Source organism: Schistocerca nitens, chromosome 1, assembly GCF_023898315.1.
Source record: "Schistocerca nitens isolate TAMUIC-IGC-003100 chromosome 1, iqSchNite1.1, whole genome shotgun sequence".
NCBI lineage: Eukaryota > Metazoa > Arthropoda > Insecta > Orthoptera > Acrididae > Schistocerca > Schistocerca nitens.
The window spans coordinates 147,177,940-147,197,747 of NC_064614.1; the positions used below are offsets into that span (position 1 = coordinate 147,177,940).

The 19,808-nt window shown below is 38.6% G+C and overlaps 1 protein-coding gene across 1 annotated transcript in view; it reads left to right on the plus strand.

The window, feature by feature from the left end:
* LOC126243507 (WD repeat and FYVE domain-containing protein 3) overlaps positions 1 to 19,808 on the plus strand; it is a 324,242-nt gene that overhangs the window by 201,253 nt on the left and 103,181 nt on the right. The window contains exons 33-38 of the mRNA XM_049948168.1: positions 101 to 305; positions 5,830 to 5,922; positions 8,623 to 8,779; positions 15,579 to 15,743; positions 15,854 to 16,134; positions 17,514 to 17,634. Of these exons, the coding sequence (XP_049804125.1) occupies positions 101 to 305; positions 5,830 to 5,922; positions 8,623 to 8,779; positions 15,579 to 15,743; positions 15,854 to 16,134; positions 17,514 to 17,634 (1,022 nt within the window). The remainder of the gene's footprint in view (positions 1 to 100; positions 306 to 5,829; positions 5,923 to 8,622; positions 8,780 to 15,578; positions 15,744 to 15,853; positions 16,135 to 17,513; positions 17,635 to 19,808) is intronic.

Below are 19,808 nucleotides of genomic sequence, written 5' to 3' on the forward strand. Positions count from 1 at the left end.
GTATATTTTTGTATTATGCAGCTTTACTGCAATGCATTTAATTTGATGACTATCTCAGTGCTTTAAAACCACTTTTGCCATTCTTTCTGTGATGTTGCAGGTACTTTTGCAAAAGATCCACATGAAGTATTTGAGTTCGTGGTGAAATTAATAATGCAGGCAAAGCGTCGCCCATCAACAGTTTCCTTGGAAGGTCTTTACCATTGCCTGAATCGCACTATATTGTTCCTATTGTCCCGCTCTACAGAAAACATAGCTGACCAGATGGCTGTACTGGAGGCACTCCACAAACTTACCACGCATCGGTAAGTTGAGTGATGTTGTTGTTTGTCCCATGGTACTCATTGGAAAGAAACTGCTTGTTGTTAATTAATTTGGTTACTACTCTGGCCAGTCCTTTGCTTAGGAAAGAATTTCTTCAATTATTCAGTGCCAGCCAGCACAAAGCAGTAATTTTTTTCCTTTTTTTCTCCCCCCTCCACCTTGTTCTCTCTCTCTCTCTCTCTCTCTCTCTCTCTCTCTCTCTCTCTCTCTCTCTCTCTCTCCCCCCCTCCCCCCCCCCCAAAAGAAAACTTGTGTTGGTACTACTCCATCAGATTTCCTATATAAAATTCTATGAGACTTAATACTCGGGTCAGTGGTGCAATCTCTATGCCACTCACAAGGTAACAAATGACGCAATTGATTATATTAAAATTTTAAATGTCTGTAAATGACATGTTATTGTTTATATTTTATACAATGTTATACTTAAAAACCTGTATGTGAAATAAATAAATAATAGACTATAAGACATGTTTTATCAGAGAAACATGGGAAGCAAGTAAACATTTTAAGCAGAGGTGCCTGTCATCCCAAACATATTTTCTACAATATGAAAGTTGGATAATGTTACCAAAATTACATCATGAGAATGCGGGCTTCCTCAGTGAATTTTATTCTGACATCTCATGTTATCAGCTAAGTTACAGTGCTTTTCTTGAAGCTATCTTTCAATATGTTTTGTACTCATCATATTATGGCAAAGTCTTCTTCAGTCTTCACCTGAAGAGGGTGAGTAGGAAATGGATTTCCAGAAAATGCTGCCTCTTGCCTGATGACACATTAATTTCCCAGCTGCTGCGAATGCAGGAATTAATTGCAATTTTCAAATAATTTTGCAGGAAATGTGTGTTCCATCCTTCATTGTCAAGCTCTGAGTGAGTGTGTTAATGGGGTGTATGGAGGTATAATTGAGTGAACTGGACCGAAAGGCTTGTTTCTCTAACACAGGATTTTACAGACAAGAGCATTACACTGATGAGTGAGAACATTTTGACTGTCAGCTTGTTTGGCCCCTGTCACTTCCAGAGTCCCGATGCACACTGGCCCCATCCACCCACTAGCCTGATTATTTCTTTCTGCTCATTCTACTATTGTTGGTCTGACTCACTTCCATTACAAAATGAGATTTTCACTCTGCAATGGAGTGTGCGCTGATATGAAACTTCCTGGTAGAATAAAACTGTGTGCCAGACCGAGACTCGAACTCGGGACCTTTGCCTTTTGCGGGCAAGAGCTCTACCTTGCCCACGAAAGGCAAAGGTCCCAAGTTTGAGTCTCGGTCAGGCACACAGTTTTAATCTGCCAGGAAGTTTCGTTTGATTTCCATTACCTTTTTAGCCTTCTCACTGTTACTATTATCCTCTTAATTGGCAAGATTTCTCTCACCACATATGAGTCGTTGGGGACCCCTTGTCTCCTCTGACCTATGTGCCAGTCTGACCCATACACTCACTCCTCTTTAAATTATTTCTCAGCTCTGGCATCAGTATTTTTGCATCAGTATTGTTTTCAGTGGCTCAATTTCAGCACTCCTACATACTTTCATAAGTCAAACAAATTTCTGCTGGACATCACTAACATCAGATGAGCTATCTGTGACTGAGGGACTGATCACCTTCAAACAATCTTCCAGCTGTTGCAATTGGCGGTCATGTGTGTATTTGGTGTGCTTGCTTGTGTGTATGAATGATATGTGTCCTTCTTGTATTGATGAAGACCATGGCTGAAAGCTTTTTTTAAGTGTCTTTTAATTGTGCCTGTGTACAACTTAATGTATCTTCTATACAGTAAGTAGCAGTCTCTCTTTTCCTACGTTGTTGGACTGATAACCTTGTCGTTTAGTCCCATAACTATCAACCAACCAACCAACTGTGAAATTATGAGTCACCTGGTGGCATTGTGGTTATGATGCACAAATGGGGAATCATTCTAGTGACAGTCGTCTTCTTTCTTAGCATTTGTCCTTCTTGCTGGCGAGGTCCACTGTTTTGGCGCTCTGTTGCCATTTAATCCAATCTAGTGCCGAATGAGGGTGCAGGCCTGAAATGTAGATATCTCTGTGCAACCTATCAAGCCATTGCTACATAGGTTGTCCTACAGGCTGTTTACCATGTACTCTCAAACTAAAACTAGTCTTTGCTACTGTTATTGTGTCTGCTCTAAGAACATGCCCATACTATCTTAGAAGGCTTTCTCTGATCGTGTTTACTATTGCTGCTACTTCATATAACTTATGAACTTCATCAATTGTGGTATGATTGTGCACTGCTGATCTAGATGTCCACCTGAGGTGTTTGTTTCCATGTCAGAAAGTCATCATTCCACTTCATTTGTTGAAGGGCAGCTTGGAGCAACATACTGTGTAACTGAATGGATTACAGATTGGTATAGTTCTAGTGACTGTAGGGGCCAAAAATGGGGAAATCCATTTACATAAACGACTTTGACAAGGAGCAGTGTGTTATGGCCTGGCATGTGGGAATAAGCATCTTGGAGGTGGTGAAGCTGAACAGCTGTTCACGTGCTACTGTTGTGAGAACCTGTGGAAACTTTTTCCTGGATGGTTGAGTACAGGAGAGGGTTGCAAGGTGCCAGAGGTGCACACTTTATCACAGAATGAAAGGGGAGCTCAGAGGTTTTCCCACTCTGTAAAGCAGGATAAGTGGCATCTGCAGCAGATCTGATGACAGAGTGCAATGCTGGTACGGGCACAAGTGCTTCGGAGCACACAGTTCAGCGCACAGTGTCGAATGTGGAGATTCACAGCAGACGAAGCTCTGTGTTCTCATGTTGACCCAGTGATGTCATCATTTACAATTGCAGTGAGCACAGTGTCATCAAAGTTGGACTGCGGATGGATGGCAGTGTCACCTGGTCGGATGAATCACCTTTTATTGTTACACTACGTTGATGGTCCTGTGCAGATATCCATAACCCAAGAAAACGGCTGCTCACTATCTGTCCTGTGCCTCAAACACAGGCTGGTGGGGGCAGTATTATTCTATTGATGACATTTACCTCATCTTATACGGGACATGTCGTACTAATCAAAGGCACCGCAACAGTTGTGCAGTACGCAATTATTGCTGACCACCTCCATCCCTTTGTGCGTGACGTCTTCACCGACAGTGGTGGCGTGCACCTTCCAGCAGGATGACTGTCCGTGCCACAAGGCCAGAATTGTGTTGGAGTGGTTTGAGGAGCATGATAGTGAATTTCTACTGGCGTCTTGGTCACCAGATTCACCTGAGCTGAACCCCCGTGGAACACATCTGGAATGCTATCAGGCACCAACTCCACACCCACAAACCACCAGACCATAATTTACAAAAATTACACGATCTTTGTGTAGACACCTAGCACCATATACCTCCAGAAACCTACCAAACACTTGTCGAATCCGTGCCGTGCAGAGTCACAAAGGTGCACCAACACACTATTAAGCATGTCATCATAACATTTTGACTCGTCAGTGTGGAACCGGCACTGATAGAAACAGTGGAGATCCTGATTTATGTTATAGAGCAAATATTAATACAAAGCAGCAGGGGTCAATTTTCAATGAACGTGTCTACATATACATCTACACCCGTCCTCTGCAAACCACTTTGAAGTACATGGCAGAAGATACTTCCTATTGTACCAGTTATTAGGGCTTCTTCCTGTTCCACTCATGTATGGATTGCTTAAAAGCCTCTCTGCACACTGTATTTAATTTAATCTTGTCCTTTTGATTCCCTTGAGAGTGATATATAGGGAATTGTAGTACATTCCTAGAGTGATCATTTAAAGCCAGTTCTTCAAACTTTGTGAAGTGACTTTCTTTGGACAGTTGGACCTATGTTCAAGTGCCTGCCACTTCAGTTTCTTCAGCATCTCTGTGACACTTTGCCACAGGTCAAACCTGTGACCATTTGTACTGCCCTTTTCTGTACACATTCAATATTCTTGGTCCTATTTGGTGTAGGTCACACATATGTGAGCAGTATTCTAGGATGGGTCACACAAATCTTTTGTACTCCTTTGTAGACTGATTGCATTCACTAGTATTATAACAGTAAACCAAAGTCAGCCCCAAGCTTTCCCTATAACTTAGCCCATGTGATTGTTCCATTTCGTAATCCTTCATAGTGTTGCAACCAGGTATTTGTATGAGTTTATTGATTCCAACTTTGACTCATTGATACTAAATTCATAGAATATTTGTACAGCTTTCTTCTACAGTACTTCAATGTATATAATGGCACCATCTGCAAAAAACCTGAAGTTACTATTAATATTGTCTGCAAAGTCATTATTGTACAACGTGAACAGTGAGGGGTCCCAATACACTTCCCTGGAGCACAGCTGAAATTACTTATGCATATGTTGATGAGTCTCCATCTAAGAAAATATTATGTGTCCTTCCTATCAAAGAATTCCCAATCCAGCCACAGATATCCTCATTTTAAGGGATTATTTTCTCGTAGGTGGGGGAGAGAAATTTGGGGAAGCATGATCAACGTGTTGGCACTAAAATGGTTACAAGTTGTGTTCTGTTAGATAAGAAAGTATCTTATTGCTGTCTTTAGTTACACAGGCAGAACTTTGCTGGTATTAACAAAAGTAAACTCAGATTGTGCTGTTATGGCAGATCCACAATCACACACAAATATTTGTTTGAATGTCAATAAATTGATCCTGGGACTTCATTCATCCAAAGAGAAGGGAACATTTGTAGACTTTCAAAAGGATTAGATGAATAAAATTATGCTGCATTACATGCAGCAGAAAGTGGCAGTGAATATGTGCCAGTACAGAAAACAGTCGTGTTTGTTCTTGAGATATACATCAAACACTTGCTCATAAGATTTGCAATCAAAAGTTTGTTCCCAGCAAACTATTTGGGGGTTAGCGTGTTGAAAATTCTAGTGATTTAAATGTTATCAGAGACGATGAACTGTGTTCTGAGGTGAATGAAATGGTCTTCGTAACTGTAAAAGAGAGCTAATGGAATGGAAATAATTGAGAGGAGAGGGAATATTCATAATATTTGTGCCAAGAATAATCACATCACTAAATAAATGAATGAAATAATGGCAAGATAAAAGATAGTGAGATGGAGAAGAGGGAGGGAAAAGATACGGAATAACTCAAGGTAAATTTTAAGAAATAGAGACTGTAACTAAAGTTGTATGAAAGCAGCACCCAGGAAATAATTTTGTATTACAAGGTATTGAAAAATGTTCAGGGAAAGTCAAAGGAAACCATACATTGAGAAGGTTGAGGTATCCGGTGATGACGAAGTTGATCCAAATGACTTACATAGTGGCACAGATGTCGAAATTATCTTGTCTCGCAGTTGGAATTAAGGTTGTTGGATCTGCCATTACAGACATCGTATTTGTGTTTACTTTGCTTCTCTGCAGTTTACAATTACATACAGTATTTACCTTATCTTTTGTTTTTACTTAGAGTAGTATTTCCAAAGGTATTTAATTTAATTCTGGACTTTAATGATTTCAGAGGTCTAATCTTTGGTGCAGGAAATCATGAACTGGATTTTGTCGGCTGCCTAACGTACTGTTTATTGCAACTCACATCTGATATGAAAATTATGTGAGTATATAACAGTGTTTCCGTAAATCTCAACTTATGCTGTATTGGAAAACACAGTAGAAAAAAAAAGATAAATTTTTAATCATACAAATACTGTTCAGAGAACAGCATTTTCTGGGGGAAACTTATGAATATACATTATGTTATCTATTAAGATAACATCATCTTTTTTTTCCTGCCCTACTTGTGATATCTAATGTTATTTTTCAGTAATGGTACACAGTTCTGGAAAGAAACGTGTCTAAATACAGTCAGTCGGTAATTAATATTGCTCTCTTTGCAGGAAGTAACCGTTAGCTCCCCCCCAACACACGCCCGCGCGCACACACACACACACACACACACACACACACACACACACACACACACACACTGTATTAACCTGATATGACTTTATCTTGGATAAACTGCAGACAGATTCACCTACATCCTATAGCTTGCTGAGAAATTTACTGTTAGAGTATTGTTACAAGATTATACTTCTATTTTTTCCCTTCTTTTCATTTTATGTGTGCAACAAGGTTTTAACATTTGATTGCATAAATTTGTTGTGTGCTATGTGCTCTGTTGAAATCAGATGCCACTCGTATCTATGGTTATAATAGTGTTCGTGAAAGTTGCAACAGTCAAAAAGAGAGCTCAAATGAGTGCAAATTCCAAGTACATGAAACATTAGGTTCACAAAGATTTTCTCCTATTGACACAACTTCATGAGAAATTAAGCCTGACACTGCCCATAATGCAGCTATTTCAGTAGCCACTAGTCTGCAGTCTGGAACTTTCACCATGGTATTGCCTTTCTGCTATAATTTGGTATGTCAGCTATTTTATTTTCAGCTTCTTTGGTGCAAGTTTTTATGCAGATCACTTCCCAGCGGTGCGTGGCAGGCAGTACCCTGTGCCACTACTAGTCATTTCCTTTCCTGTTCCACTCACAAAGAGAGTGAGGGAAAAACAGCTGTCTATATGCTTCCACGTGAGACCTAATTTCTCGTATCTTGTCTTCATGGTCCTTACGTGCATGTACATTGACAGCACTAGAATTATTCTGCAGTCAGCTGCAAATGCCACTTCTCAATATTTTCTCAATAGTGTTCCGCAAAATAAACATTGCTTTCCCTCCAGGGATTCCCATTTGAGTTCCTGAAGTATCTCCATAATACCTGCATGTTGTTCAGACCTACCGGTAACAAATCTAGCAGTCTGCCTCTGAATTGCTTCAAAGTCTTCCTTCAATCTGAACTGGTTTGGGTCCCAAACACTCAAGCACTACTCGAGATTAGGTTGTGCTAGCATCCTATCATGGTCTCCATTACAGATGAACCACACTTCCCTTAATTCCCCCAATAAACAAAAATCAACCATTTCTCTTTCCTACCACTACCCTCACAAGCTCATTCCATTTCATATTGCTTTGCAGCGTTACCTCCCAGATATTTAAATGACATGAGTGTATCAAGCAGGACTCTACTAATGCTGTATCTGAATTTTGCGGGTATGTTTTTCCTATTCAGCTGCATGAACTTACATTTTCCCACATTTAGAGCAAGTTGCTATTCATCTTACCAATTAAACAATCTGCCTGCCACTTTGTCTCCTCCTGCAGTTACCCAACTCATACACCATAACATCATTAGCAAACAACCCTGTCCACTTGGTGATATAGAGAGAAAATAATAACACTCTTATCACAATCGCCTGGTACACTCCTAACAATACCCTTCTTTCCTGATGAATACTCGCCTTCGAGGTCAACAACACTGGGTTCTATTACTTAAGCCTTTGAGCCGCTTGCGTATCTGGGAACCTGTTCCATATGTCAGACGCTTTTTTGAAATCTAGAAATGTGGAATCTGCCTGTTGCTCTTCATCCATAATTTGCAGTATATTCTGTGAGAAAAGAGCAAGCAGAGTTTCGCACAATCAACGATTTCTAAAACCATGCTAATTTGTGGACAGAAGCTTTTCTGTCTCAAGGAGATTTATTATATTCAAACTGAGAATATGGTCAAGAATTCTGCAACAAACCAATGTTAAGGATATTGGTCTGTAATTTTGCAGGTCTGTTCTTTTACTATTCTTATACATAGGAGTCACTTGTGCTTTTTTCCAGTCACTTGGGACTTTGTGTTGGGTGAGAGATTCGTAATAAATGTAAGCTAACTAAGGGGCCAATGCTGTAGATTACTCATTCTAAAACAGAATTGGGATTCCACCTAGACATGGAGGCTTATTTCTTTTCAACTCTTTCAGTTGTTTCTCTATGCCATGGATGCTTATTACTACCACCCGTATGGGAGTCTGTTTAATGGTCAAATTGTGGTATGTTTATACGATTCTCCTGTGTGAATAATTTCTTAAACGTGAAATTAAACCTTCAGCTTTTGGTTTGCTACGTTCAACTACTTTACTGGAAGCCTTAGACCTGCTTTGCGGTTTTGCATAGGACCAGAACCTTTTCAGGTCATATTGATATGAGTTTTCCGAGACATTTGCTTTTGGGTGTAACTATTCAGTTATTCTGCTAGGAAATTTGGAGTGGAAAAATTTGTATGTATTGAGCAGCAAATGGCCATTGAGTGGTGATTTGTCTTCATATATACAATTTATGTTTTGTTGTTTCCTCATGTGTTTTTTATTAAGGGATAGGTAGATTTTTTTCATGTGTCTAACTTAAGTAATTGATGAAATTCTTTCCAGGTTGGACACAAACATAAAAACAACGTGGCATGTAAATCCTCAGACAGATGAAACAGAGGATAGGTTGACGTCTCACCAGGGCCACAACCTGATGGCAGTGGCTGCACGAAGAGTCTGGGAAGAGCTGTACGTGTGCAAGAAACCTGCAATTGAAGAGGTACTGTTTAATTACTACTTATTACTTCATACTTCATAAATTATGTTAATTACTGTTTATGAACAACAATGGAAAACTTTAGCTTTATCCACGTTGAAATGGTAGTCAAACAAGCATGAAAATATCATCCCTGTTCACCATTGTTATAAGTAAATACACATACAGGAAATGATTTGTAGTGCATCAAATGTAGTGGGTGTCAAATAAAGTGTAAGATAAAAGGTTATATTTTCTGAAAAAGTAAACCTCTCCTTCTCAAACCAAGTTCCAGACAGGCACAATTAAACAGACACTTATATGTAGCTGTTGGCCACAGCCTTTGGCAATAAAACACACACACACACACACACACACACACACACACACACACACACACACACACAGATGAAGCAGCAAGCACACCTCAGGCACACACGACTGCCAACTCCAGCATCTTGGGCCAGCCTGTCTGCAACTTGAGGTGTATTCTTTATGGTATGTAGCAATCTGTCTTTTCCTGCATTGATAAACTTCTCCTTCCCCCAGTCCTACAGTGGCAAGACCTTTTTGTCACCAACCCTGCCAATTGGACTGAACCCAAAGCCCTGTCTCCTCCATTGACTCTGCAGTTCCTGTACCTTTATCACAGGCACCATACTCATCTCTGTTGATGCCACCACCGTCTACGCTAGCATTCCCAATCCACAGGTAGTAGCCAGTAGCTAGCAAAGGTAGTGTTCAATAGCAGCACTATTGAACACTACCTTTCCCAATGCCCAACTGACTCCAAACCTACAACCTCCTATCTGGTCACCATTAGCAACTAAATCCTCACTTGCAATTACTTCGTCTTTGAAGGCAATACCTACAAACATATCTGTGATATGACAATGGGCACCTGCTTGGCACCACCCTGTGCCAACCTGTTCATGGACGATCCAGAGAAAACCTTTCTAACCACCCAGAATTCCAAACCTCTCATTTGGTTCAGATTCATTGATGACATCTTTATGATCCAGACTGAGGGTGAGGAAACCATATCAACATTCCATCAGAACATCAACACCTTCTCCCCCATTTGCTTCACCTAGTCCTCCTCAGCCCGAAAGCCACCTTTCTTGATGTTGACCTCCACCTTGGGGATGGCTACATCAGTACCTCTGTCCACATCAAACCTACCAGCCATCAATAATACCTCTATTTCTACAGCTGCCACCCATTCCATACCAAGAAATACTTTTCATACAGCATAGTCTCTCATGGCTCTTGCATCTGTAGTCACAAGTTGTCCCTCTCCAAATATACCAAGGGTCTCGGTGATCCGTTCACAGACTAAAATTACCCTCCCAACCTTGTACATAAACAGATCTCTAGTATCTTGTCTTTCCAGTCACCTACCATCTCCCACATACCAACTGTCCAGCCATAAAAGAGCATTCCTCTCCTGATTCAGCACCACCCAGGACTGGAGCAACAGAATCACATTCTATGCCAGGTTGTTGACTATAGTCCTCTACCTCTAGTTATGCCTTGAAATTCGGAATATCCTACCCATCTTCCCTGCCCCTCACATGCTGCTAACCTGCCACACAACAAACCTATACAGTATTCTTGTCCATCCCCTAGCCCAATATCTCATATCCCTGCAATAGACCTAAATGTAAGACTTGTCCCATACATCCTCCCACCACTACCTACTTGAGCCCAGTCACAGACACCACCTATCTTATCAAAAGCAGAGCTACTTGTGAAAGCAGCCATGTGATCTACAAGATAAGCTGCAACCACTGTGCTGCATTCTATGTAGGCGTGACAACAAACAAGCTGTCTGTCCACATGAATGGCAACTGACAAACTGTGACCAAGAGACAGCCGGACCACAATGTTCCCAAACCCCCCAGGCATTAACCTTCACTAGCCCCTGTTCCTACTGGATCACTACACAGCCTTCTATACTACCAACTCACCTGCTAGTCTTTTTCCCTCCTTGATTACTCTCCTTTTCCACTCCCCCACCCATACCCTTGCCACCCCCTCCCCTTCTGTCTTTCAAACTGCCCAACTGCACCTAGCTGCCCTACCTTGTCCCCACCATGTCTCTGCGTGCTCCCACAAGCAGAATAAGGCCTTTTGCCCGATAACACAAATGTTTAGCAGCCTTTTTGTTGTGCCTCTCAGTGACTCAACGTCCCTTCTATGTTGTGAGTAGCAATCTATCTTTTTCATAACATTGAAAAGGTAATCAGATCACCAAATGCAGTCCCCACCTGATTCACACTTATACCTTATAGTTTGAGTATAAACTAATATAATGTATCCAAATTAAATTTTAATTTCAAAATGTGTAAATATATTGCCAAAATGATTATTTGGATTTGTCAAAATAATTTAGCAAAACACAGTTGCCTGCCAGAAAACCGATTTGTTGGTCACACCAGACCATTGGATCATGGCTAAAAGCTTAACTTGCACACTGTGAACTGATACCAGTGCAAGATAATTCACGTCTTCAAACCTGTTAGAATTCAACTTAAAATCCGAAGTAATAATGACATGGTTGTCATTTGATAACACAGCTCCAAATGCTTTTCAAATTTGAATGAAAATAAATGAAACTACAAGCAGTTACAATAATACCTGTTAAAATGTAGAATCTGTAATGTCCCACTGGTTAGTGAGTAGTTAAAAATGGTTTAAATACTTGTGAATATCTTGCCTTCGGTGTCCCTCGATGACTGCATACACAACCTAAAATACGCTTATTCAATAAATACAGGATACTATAATGGATTTCACTACAGTGATGTAGACCACAACTGAAGTAAAGTAAGGACATATATTATTTATTCACTTCAAAACCTGTCTTATGAACTCATGATCAATCTTTGGTGTAATAAGCCTCGTTGTTACTACTACAGCTAATCGATGGTAGTACATACTACACTGGTGATATTAAATAGTTCAGATGCAGTAATTTGATAGAAATGAGTGTTTGAGATCTATTGCATTGTTCAACACTAATACTCAACAAAGTACGAATATAAAGTCACATATCATTATGCCTTTTGTGATGTTAAATCAAACTGTTTAACACTCCGAAATAATCTGTCACTGCACTGTTCTAATATGCTATTTTAGAGAGTGTCAAATACACGAATTGCTCTGTTGTAAATCATAACCTGAATCATGCACCAAGAACTTATCTCAACTGTATGCTCAGATCTGTCCTCTAGTGTGTCCAACACTCATCTGTCCTAACAATACTCGAGGCCGAGTATTTATACTCTTCCTATAATGTACTACTGGTTATAATAATGCAAAACATAATTTATAATATGAAATAGTTTAACAACGTTATCAAACATTCTATAATATTCCCTACTTTGCAAGAACAAGTTTAAGACATTTTCTAAACACACAAAAATCACATCAGTATTGAAATTGCAGAAATAATCATTCTAACAATGCTAAATGATCAGTTATCTATATTTTGGTAACTAGGCTCGAGATTTAATTCCTACCATTTACAGATGATGAGAACGAAGTATATTATTCTTTTATCTGAACATTTTCCTTATATTAATTTCCTGAATCTGATTTTGATTGTTTATGATACAGAGGGTATGGTAACTACTATTATTTGGTATTGCTAATATTCTTCTAAAAGCCTTTTTCCTATTATCGAAAAGTAATTGAATTTAATTACAGCTGGAGATATAAGAGTATTGATCTAGTAATACATAATGCAGGGGGGGTAACCATAAGCCTGGAACGTTATAAAGCCAAACTTGAAAAACAAATTGAAAATTCAGCACTAATATAAATGTCATATGACAGAAAATTAACTCTCCAAAAGGAATTAAAAAGGCACTTCAGACATAGGATAACAGACCATCTGAAATGAAAAAAAAAAAAGAAGTAAATAAAACCATGGGCATCACAAGTCTTTTGTTTGATTGCAGCATTGAGTAGGCATAATCGTTTAAATGATACCACATAAATCACATGCTATAAATGTTTATCTTGTGTTTATCTGCTAGATTGTTTGTGGACGTAGTTGTGCACTTTATAACAACTTTACTAGTGCCCACTTTTTGGAGTTTTTGCACAGAGTGAAAACTAGACTGCCTAGAAATTGCACAGTGGATTTTTATCTGAATTCTCATAGTGAAATGAAGACAGAGAAGTGGACAAAAGGGATATCAAATTAACCAGGTTTAGTTTTGCAAAGAAAGTTTTAACATCTTGGAAGTAATAAGGGTACTTAAGAAAAAACTTGATTAGTATATGAGGGGAAACTCTTGTCTGAATTTTCATAGACAAATGAATAGTGAGAAATTAGAAAATGGGGTATCAAACTGGCCAGTGGAGATCTAGTTTTGGAAAAAAGAGATTTAATTTGTCAGAAAGTAACCAGGGTCATTAAGAAAAACTTAATTAGTTATTTCAGGGAAAATCTGAAATATTTCAGAAATAGCTGTTGATAGTCTTGTAAATGAAATGACAAAAAATAATCAACCCACAGCATAAATTGAAACTTGCCCGTTTTTTCGTGGTCTATGAACTCTTAACAACAATAACAACAACAACAATAATAATAAATAATAATAATAATAAAACAACATCAATATATATTTAAATATATTATATTTCATGCTTGTCTGAACCTAATTTGAAAATTTAAAGAACAGAGAAAAAGAAACAGTCAGATGTATTGTGAGGTGATCTGTCTCATAGTAGAAATATAATAGATTAGCGAAACATTTGGTTCCTTTGAATGATTCTCGAAATGATGCACAGGAAATGTGGTGCTGATTGAGAATTTAAAGTTGGATGTTTAACTTAGAATCGTACAATTTTAAAGAATACGAGAGGATATTTGTGTGATGGAATTTCACTCATTGATCTCCTTACTAACATTTGAGTATGTCATCTACTGTACATGATCTTCAGTATCATTCAAAGGCATGTTAAATGTTTCTCTAATCTATGTTATTTCTTACAGTTAGACAAATCATTTCACTAAATATTTGGTGCTTCTTTTTCCCCAGGTTATTGCTGTTAACAGTTGTCCATTAAGTCTTTCTGGGTGACTTTTAGTAACATTAAAATGGGATAATCTTTGATTACTTCCACTGAATAAGGGTAGTGAATTGAAAGTAATGTATCATTACAACATAATCTCTTTGATTAGGTGGTGTCAAATATTTCTTAATTTACTTGATAAATGTTCATTTCTGTGATATTAAAATCTCAGGTCTGAAGTTGAAATTGCGAATTTTCAGTATAGCTGAGAATAATTATTAAGTAAATGATGCTTGAAAGTTTTTCAGTCATGTAAAGACCTTACACATGGGAAATAACAATGAAATAGCATCAAATCAACAGTTTTAAACAATGATAGGCTTTTTAATAAGTAAGTGTTTTGTTGTATTTACTCTTCCACAAAATGAGTGGAAATCCACTAAATGACAAATACATCAAATCTTTACTCAATCATACATTTTACGGATGTGATTTCCTGGTGATATGTTCAGTATCTCTCTCCTTTTGCCTTTGACACATCTTTGTCGTGTTTAACTGTTTTTTGGTTTACGAGGCACATTTCAGACATAAAATACCAGGGTAATCCCAAAAGCAAGGTCTCCTATTTTTTTTATAAGTACATAGACCTGTTTATCTCTACAATGGTTTACATCAGTTTACAGCTTGAACATTTAGATCTTTTTTGACATACTCACCATTTCTGTCGATGCATTTTTGTAGACGCTGTGGCAGTTTTTGTATGCCCATGTCATACCAGCTCGCCACCAGCTCCGTGGCTTTGGCGAAGAAGGATGTCGCCACTGGCGTGATTGTTGCTTGGTCTCAGGTGTAAAGTGGTATGCCCAGGTTTCATCACCCGTGACAATTGAGTCCAGAAAGGTGTCCTGTTTGGCTGCAAGGCGATGAAGAAAGGCACGGGAAGCATCAACTCATTGCCACATTTGGTCCTCAGTCAGCATTCGTGGCACCCATCTTGCGCACACCTTCCAGTAGTTCATTGTTTCTGTTAAAATTCTGTGAGCATTGCTTTGGGAAACCTCATGAACCAACGTGCAGAGATCATCCAGGGTGATCCGCTGATCTTCACACATGCTTCGCTGAACCATCAACACTGTCTCCTCAGAAATTGATGGTCTCCCACTCCTTTGTTTGTCATGAGTTTCGGTCCGACCAGCTGCAAACTCTCTACAACACTTACGAACATTTTTGACATCCATGCACAACTCACCATACACTTCTGTCAATTGGTGATGGATTTCAATCAGCGCAGTGCCCTTTGTGTTCAAAAACTGAATAACTGCGCACAATTCGCACTTGGCGGTAACATCCAACGGTAGCTCCATTCTCAACGGCTGCCAAGCCAAGACTGAGCACCTCAGTGTGGCGTGCGCATGTTTGCACACAGCGTGTGAAGCACTCTTCATAACAGTGTGACCAACTGCCGCACAAACAGAGTTCTGTACTTCTAAAAAAATAGGGGACCTTACTTTTGGGATTACCCTTGTAAGAAAGCAGAGGTGCTCTTATTTTTCTGTTGTAGACAAAAGAAACTTTCAAAATGCTTGCATAATTATATTGAATCTTAATTTGAGAGCATACACCTACTGTATTAGTTCTTGCATAATCACTTGATTAACATGGGAAGGAGGTGAGAGTACGTAAAATTTTAATCCATATCACTTACAACACTTTATAGTTGAAAATAATGAATAATATTATCAGGGTTCATTACCATGAATATAATTAAAATGTGTTAATTTTCTTTTCATTATAGGTATTTAAAATAACACTTAATTCACCAAACAACAAAGCTCCAGATTTGACCACTGTAAGGGAACAGGTGTACGAATCAGCTACCCGCCTGTGGCTCAATTATGTGGATATGGAAAGAAAAGCATCTTATAGGGTTCCTTGGGAATTACATAATCAAATACAATCTGTAAGTGGACATTTTTCACTTGTTGTTTCTTCTTGTTACTGATATTAAAAACATTTTCTAAAAATTTGATCATTTATCAGTATTATTCAGAATTTATTTCTACCTTGCAGAAAATCCAGAAAGTTACTGGTGGGCTGACTCGCTTGGCAAGTCGAACGAAGGTGAAAAAGGAGGAAACGTTGCGTGTAAAGCAGTCCCATCTATCTATGGTTGATGTTGCCACGTACACTCTCAACCATGTCAATTTGGTAAGGGAGTTGGTAGAAATACGGGCAAAGATGCATCACCAGACTCAGACTCACACTCAACGATATGTATTCGAGGAGTGGCTGCAGACTGAGACGGAACTGACACGAGAGCGGGGCCTTTGGGGGCCAGTCACAAGCAGTCGGTAAGTCGGAGAGTTGATGTTAATTGTAAAAGTTTTGTGGAAAATTTTGGTTTAGATTGCTTTTGCAGCCATGCATTTTGTGCATGACCAATTATGTTGGGGAGTATATTGAGCTAACAGTTGCTTTATCAGTAGAAATCATATTGAATGGTAACCTACAAATTTTTTCTTATGTTTGAGGTTTTGTCTTACATATATATCGTCCTTCTAGAAGCCTGCATATATCATCCTTCAAGAAGCCTGCCCACCTCAGTTTCATGTTCAGTATGGCCATAATTACATCTTTCACTCCAGTCTCCTCCCTGATAAAACCGTTTTCCTGTCACTCGTAGTAATTCCCATCACTGAAGTTGATTATGAGCAATACTCACATTTGGAATGTTTTTCACATTGAAAGACTGTATTCCAGGGCTGTAAGTTATTAAGATCAACCATGCCAATCATTGGAATATTCTTTCTTTCAGAAAGACTGTCATCTGCAAAGTGTAACAACTGTAACAAGCTGTGTTTAAGGAATTACTACATAAGTATTTTGTCTCATTTTAATTGGTTTCTGTTTGAGTCTACTGGAAAAACAAATGCTGTTGATGAATTCTGGCAGTCATGTGGTGCAGATGATGTACTGGTCAGGCACCACAAAAGGTTGTTTGACTGGAGTATACACCATTTTCATTGAACAGCAGTCTATGCTTGAGTGATGACAAATCATTATGAAGATACCAGAATCAAAACTACTACTGTGTATGAGATTCACACAGCGATTCGTATTTGAAGTGAGTGAAACTTGACACCTTTGATAAAAACTATGAAATCTGTTACATTTATGAAGACAAGGTAATGAATGAACCAGGTGGATTAAATTGTGTACTGTAGACTGAGAGAAACAAAGCTGGTGTAAAGATCAAAGCAGGTGTCTACCATAAGTGGCTGAAGAATTGGTGGACAGGGTTGAAGCTGCAGGCCAAGACAGCTTATGTTCACAGTGATGACTTGTGCAGTTTAACTGCGTTGTCACAGTAAGAGAAACTGTCATTGATTGTTACCATCGAAGATTATAAATTTATAGGACATACATATACAGAAACCTGTCCAATGCTACGAAAAGTGTCAGTAAGGGAGGATTTGAAAAGTATGTGTGGGCACATACAATAAGCATCACTGTTATTGTTTGTTTGCATGTTTTATTTTTTATTTTATGAATTGTTTTACATCACAATTTTTTCTTAATTTGATCTTTCAAATGCTAGTAATGTTTCTCATAGTGTTCTTTTGTGCTACTTACAGAACTTACTGATCTCAGTACCACAATGTTGTTTTTCCCCTCAAATTCAGGGAATTATTTACTTGCTCTAAGTTTTTTATTTTTGTTTTCATTTCAGGTTAGATAAGTGGATGCTAGATATGACTGAGGGGCCATGTAGAATGAGGAAGAAGATGATGAAAAATGAATTGTTTTATATACATTATCCTTACAGACCTGAGCTTGAAATTGGAGACAATGTAAGTAAAGTAGTAAGTCAAAGCCTTGAATCAAAATTAGTAAGACAGTAGTGTGTGTAGTATTTGAAGACATGAAATGATTGAGCATTTGTAGGTCACACTACCACAAGTCATAAAATCAGCAAATATTTGGTAAACGTGTAAATTAAACTGCTCATATTATTATTGTCTATCACATTCTCTTTCGTTGAGAGAAGTGTATTGACAAAACATGAACACTTGCATGTGTTGCCATCATGACATTTCCAAAATATAAAGACGGAAAGAAAAAAATACAATGTCAGGAATTTTAAGAAACATATTAAGATATTAAATTTATGATAATTGTGAATAATGCCAAAATGATAAATGTGGATAGTTCCAAAATAAATGATAAGATGTTCAGATCATCATGTCACCTGTGTTAACATGAAATCACATTCTTTATATCACAGCTCTGGTCAGCATGACATTTTGTGTGTCCTTGTATATTGAAGCACTGCTTCATTAGGAGAACACTCACCCATTGTCACACACAGCTGATACACAATCCTGACAAAATCATTAACGGACACCTGAATGAGTGGACCTATCATCTGGGATCTAGTCATAGGACATGTTCTTAATGCAATGGATACAATTGAACATGTCAATGGTCCTTTCACAAATGGACAATGTATTTATGTTCCTCTCAGTCAATAGTAGGTGGAGTGAAAAGCATATGCATACTATAGCGTTTATAGCAAAGTCTGTGCAAATTGAAGACATTGCCCACTCCTGCCTGACTAAATGTTTGTGACACACTTGAGGTCAGAGTGGGCGTACTGTGACCAACTGAGGCACAATGAGGAGGGCTGATGCCATCAGATTGGCTCAGATTTGTCTGTAACACTCCACCTGGACCCCAATATTCCCACTAGCTTACGGAATTATGCTCAGATCATTTTCGATTGTACTTAACACATATAGTGTAGTGTGAGAGTATCTAATTGTGACTCATAGGTAGGGACCTGAAAATGTAGCACATATTTTTGACAAAATTCACCTCTAAATATTTTCTGTTTTTATATCATTAGATGTACATATTAAAAAGATAGTCACGCTACATGCCTGAAATGAGGCCTTAGTGCCCAGAAATTGGCAGCTAGAAAAAAGGGATGACTGGGAAACAATTTGACTGGAATACTTGCTTTAGCAAAACTTCAACACTCTTCTCAAATTTAAGCTTTCAATAAATGATTGTTTCTGCTGAGGATTGGAAAAGGGCACAGGTCATCCCTGTTTTCAAGAAGGGACATCAAACAGATGTGCAGAACTATAGACCTATATCTCTAATGTCGATCAGTTGTAGAATTTTGGACACGTATTATGTTCGAGTATAATGACTTTTCTGGAGACTAGAAATCTACTCTGTAGGAATCAGCATGGGTTTCGAAAAAGACGATCATGTGAAACCCAGCTTGCGCTATTCATCCACGAGACTCAAAGGGCCATAGGCATGGGTTCCCAGGTAGATGCCGTGTTTCTTGACTTCAGCAAGGCGTTCGATATAGTTCCCCCACAGTCGTTTAATGAACAAAGTAAGAGCATATGGACTATCAGACCAATTGTGTGATTGGATTGAAGAGTTCCTGGATAACAGAACACAGCATGTCATTCTCAATGGAGAGAAGTCTTCCGAAGTAAGAGTGATTTCAGGTGTGCCGCAGAGGAGTGTCGTAGGACTGTTGCTATTCATAATATACATAAATGACCTTGTGGATGACATCAGAAGTTCACTGAGGCTTTTTGCAGATGATGCTGTGGTATATCGAGAGGTTGTAACAATGGAAAATTGTACTGAAATGCAGGAGGATCTGCAGCAAATTGACGCAAGGTGCAGGGAATGGCAATTGAATCTCAATGTAGACAAGTGTAATGTGCTGCGAATTCATAGAAAGAAAGATCCCTTATCATTTAGCTACAATATAGCAGGTCAGCAACTGGAAGCAGTTAATTCCATAAATTATCTGGGAGTAGGCATTAGGAGTGATTTAAAATGGAATGATCATATAAAGTTGATCGTCGGTAAAGCAGATGCCAGACTGAGATTCATTGGAAGAATCCTAAGGAAATGCAATATGAAAACAAAGGAAGTAGGTTACAGTACGCTTGTTCGCCCACTGCTTGAATACTGCTCAGCAGTGTGGGATCCA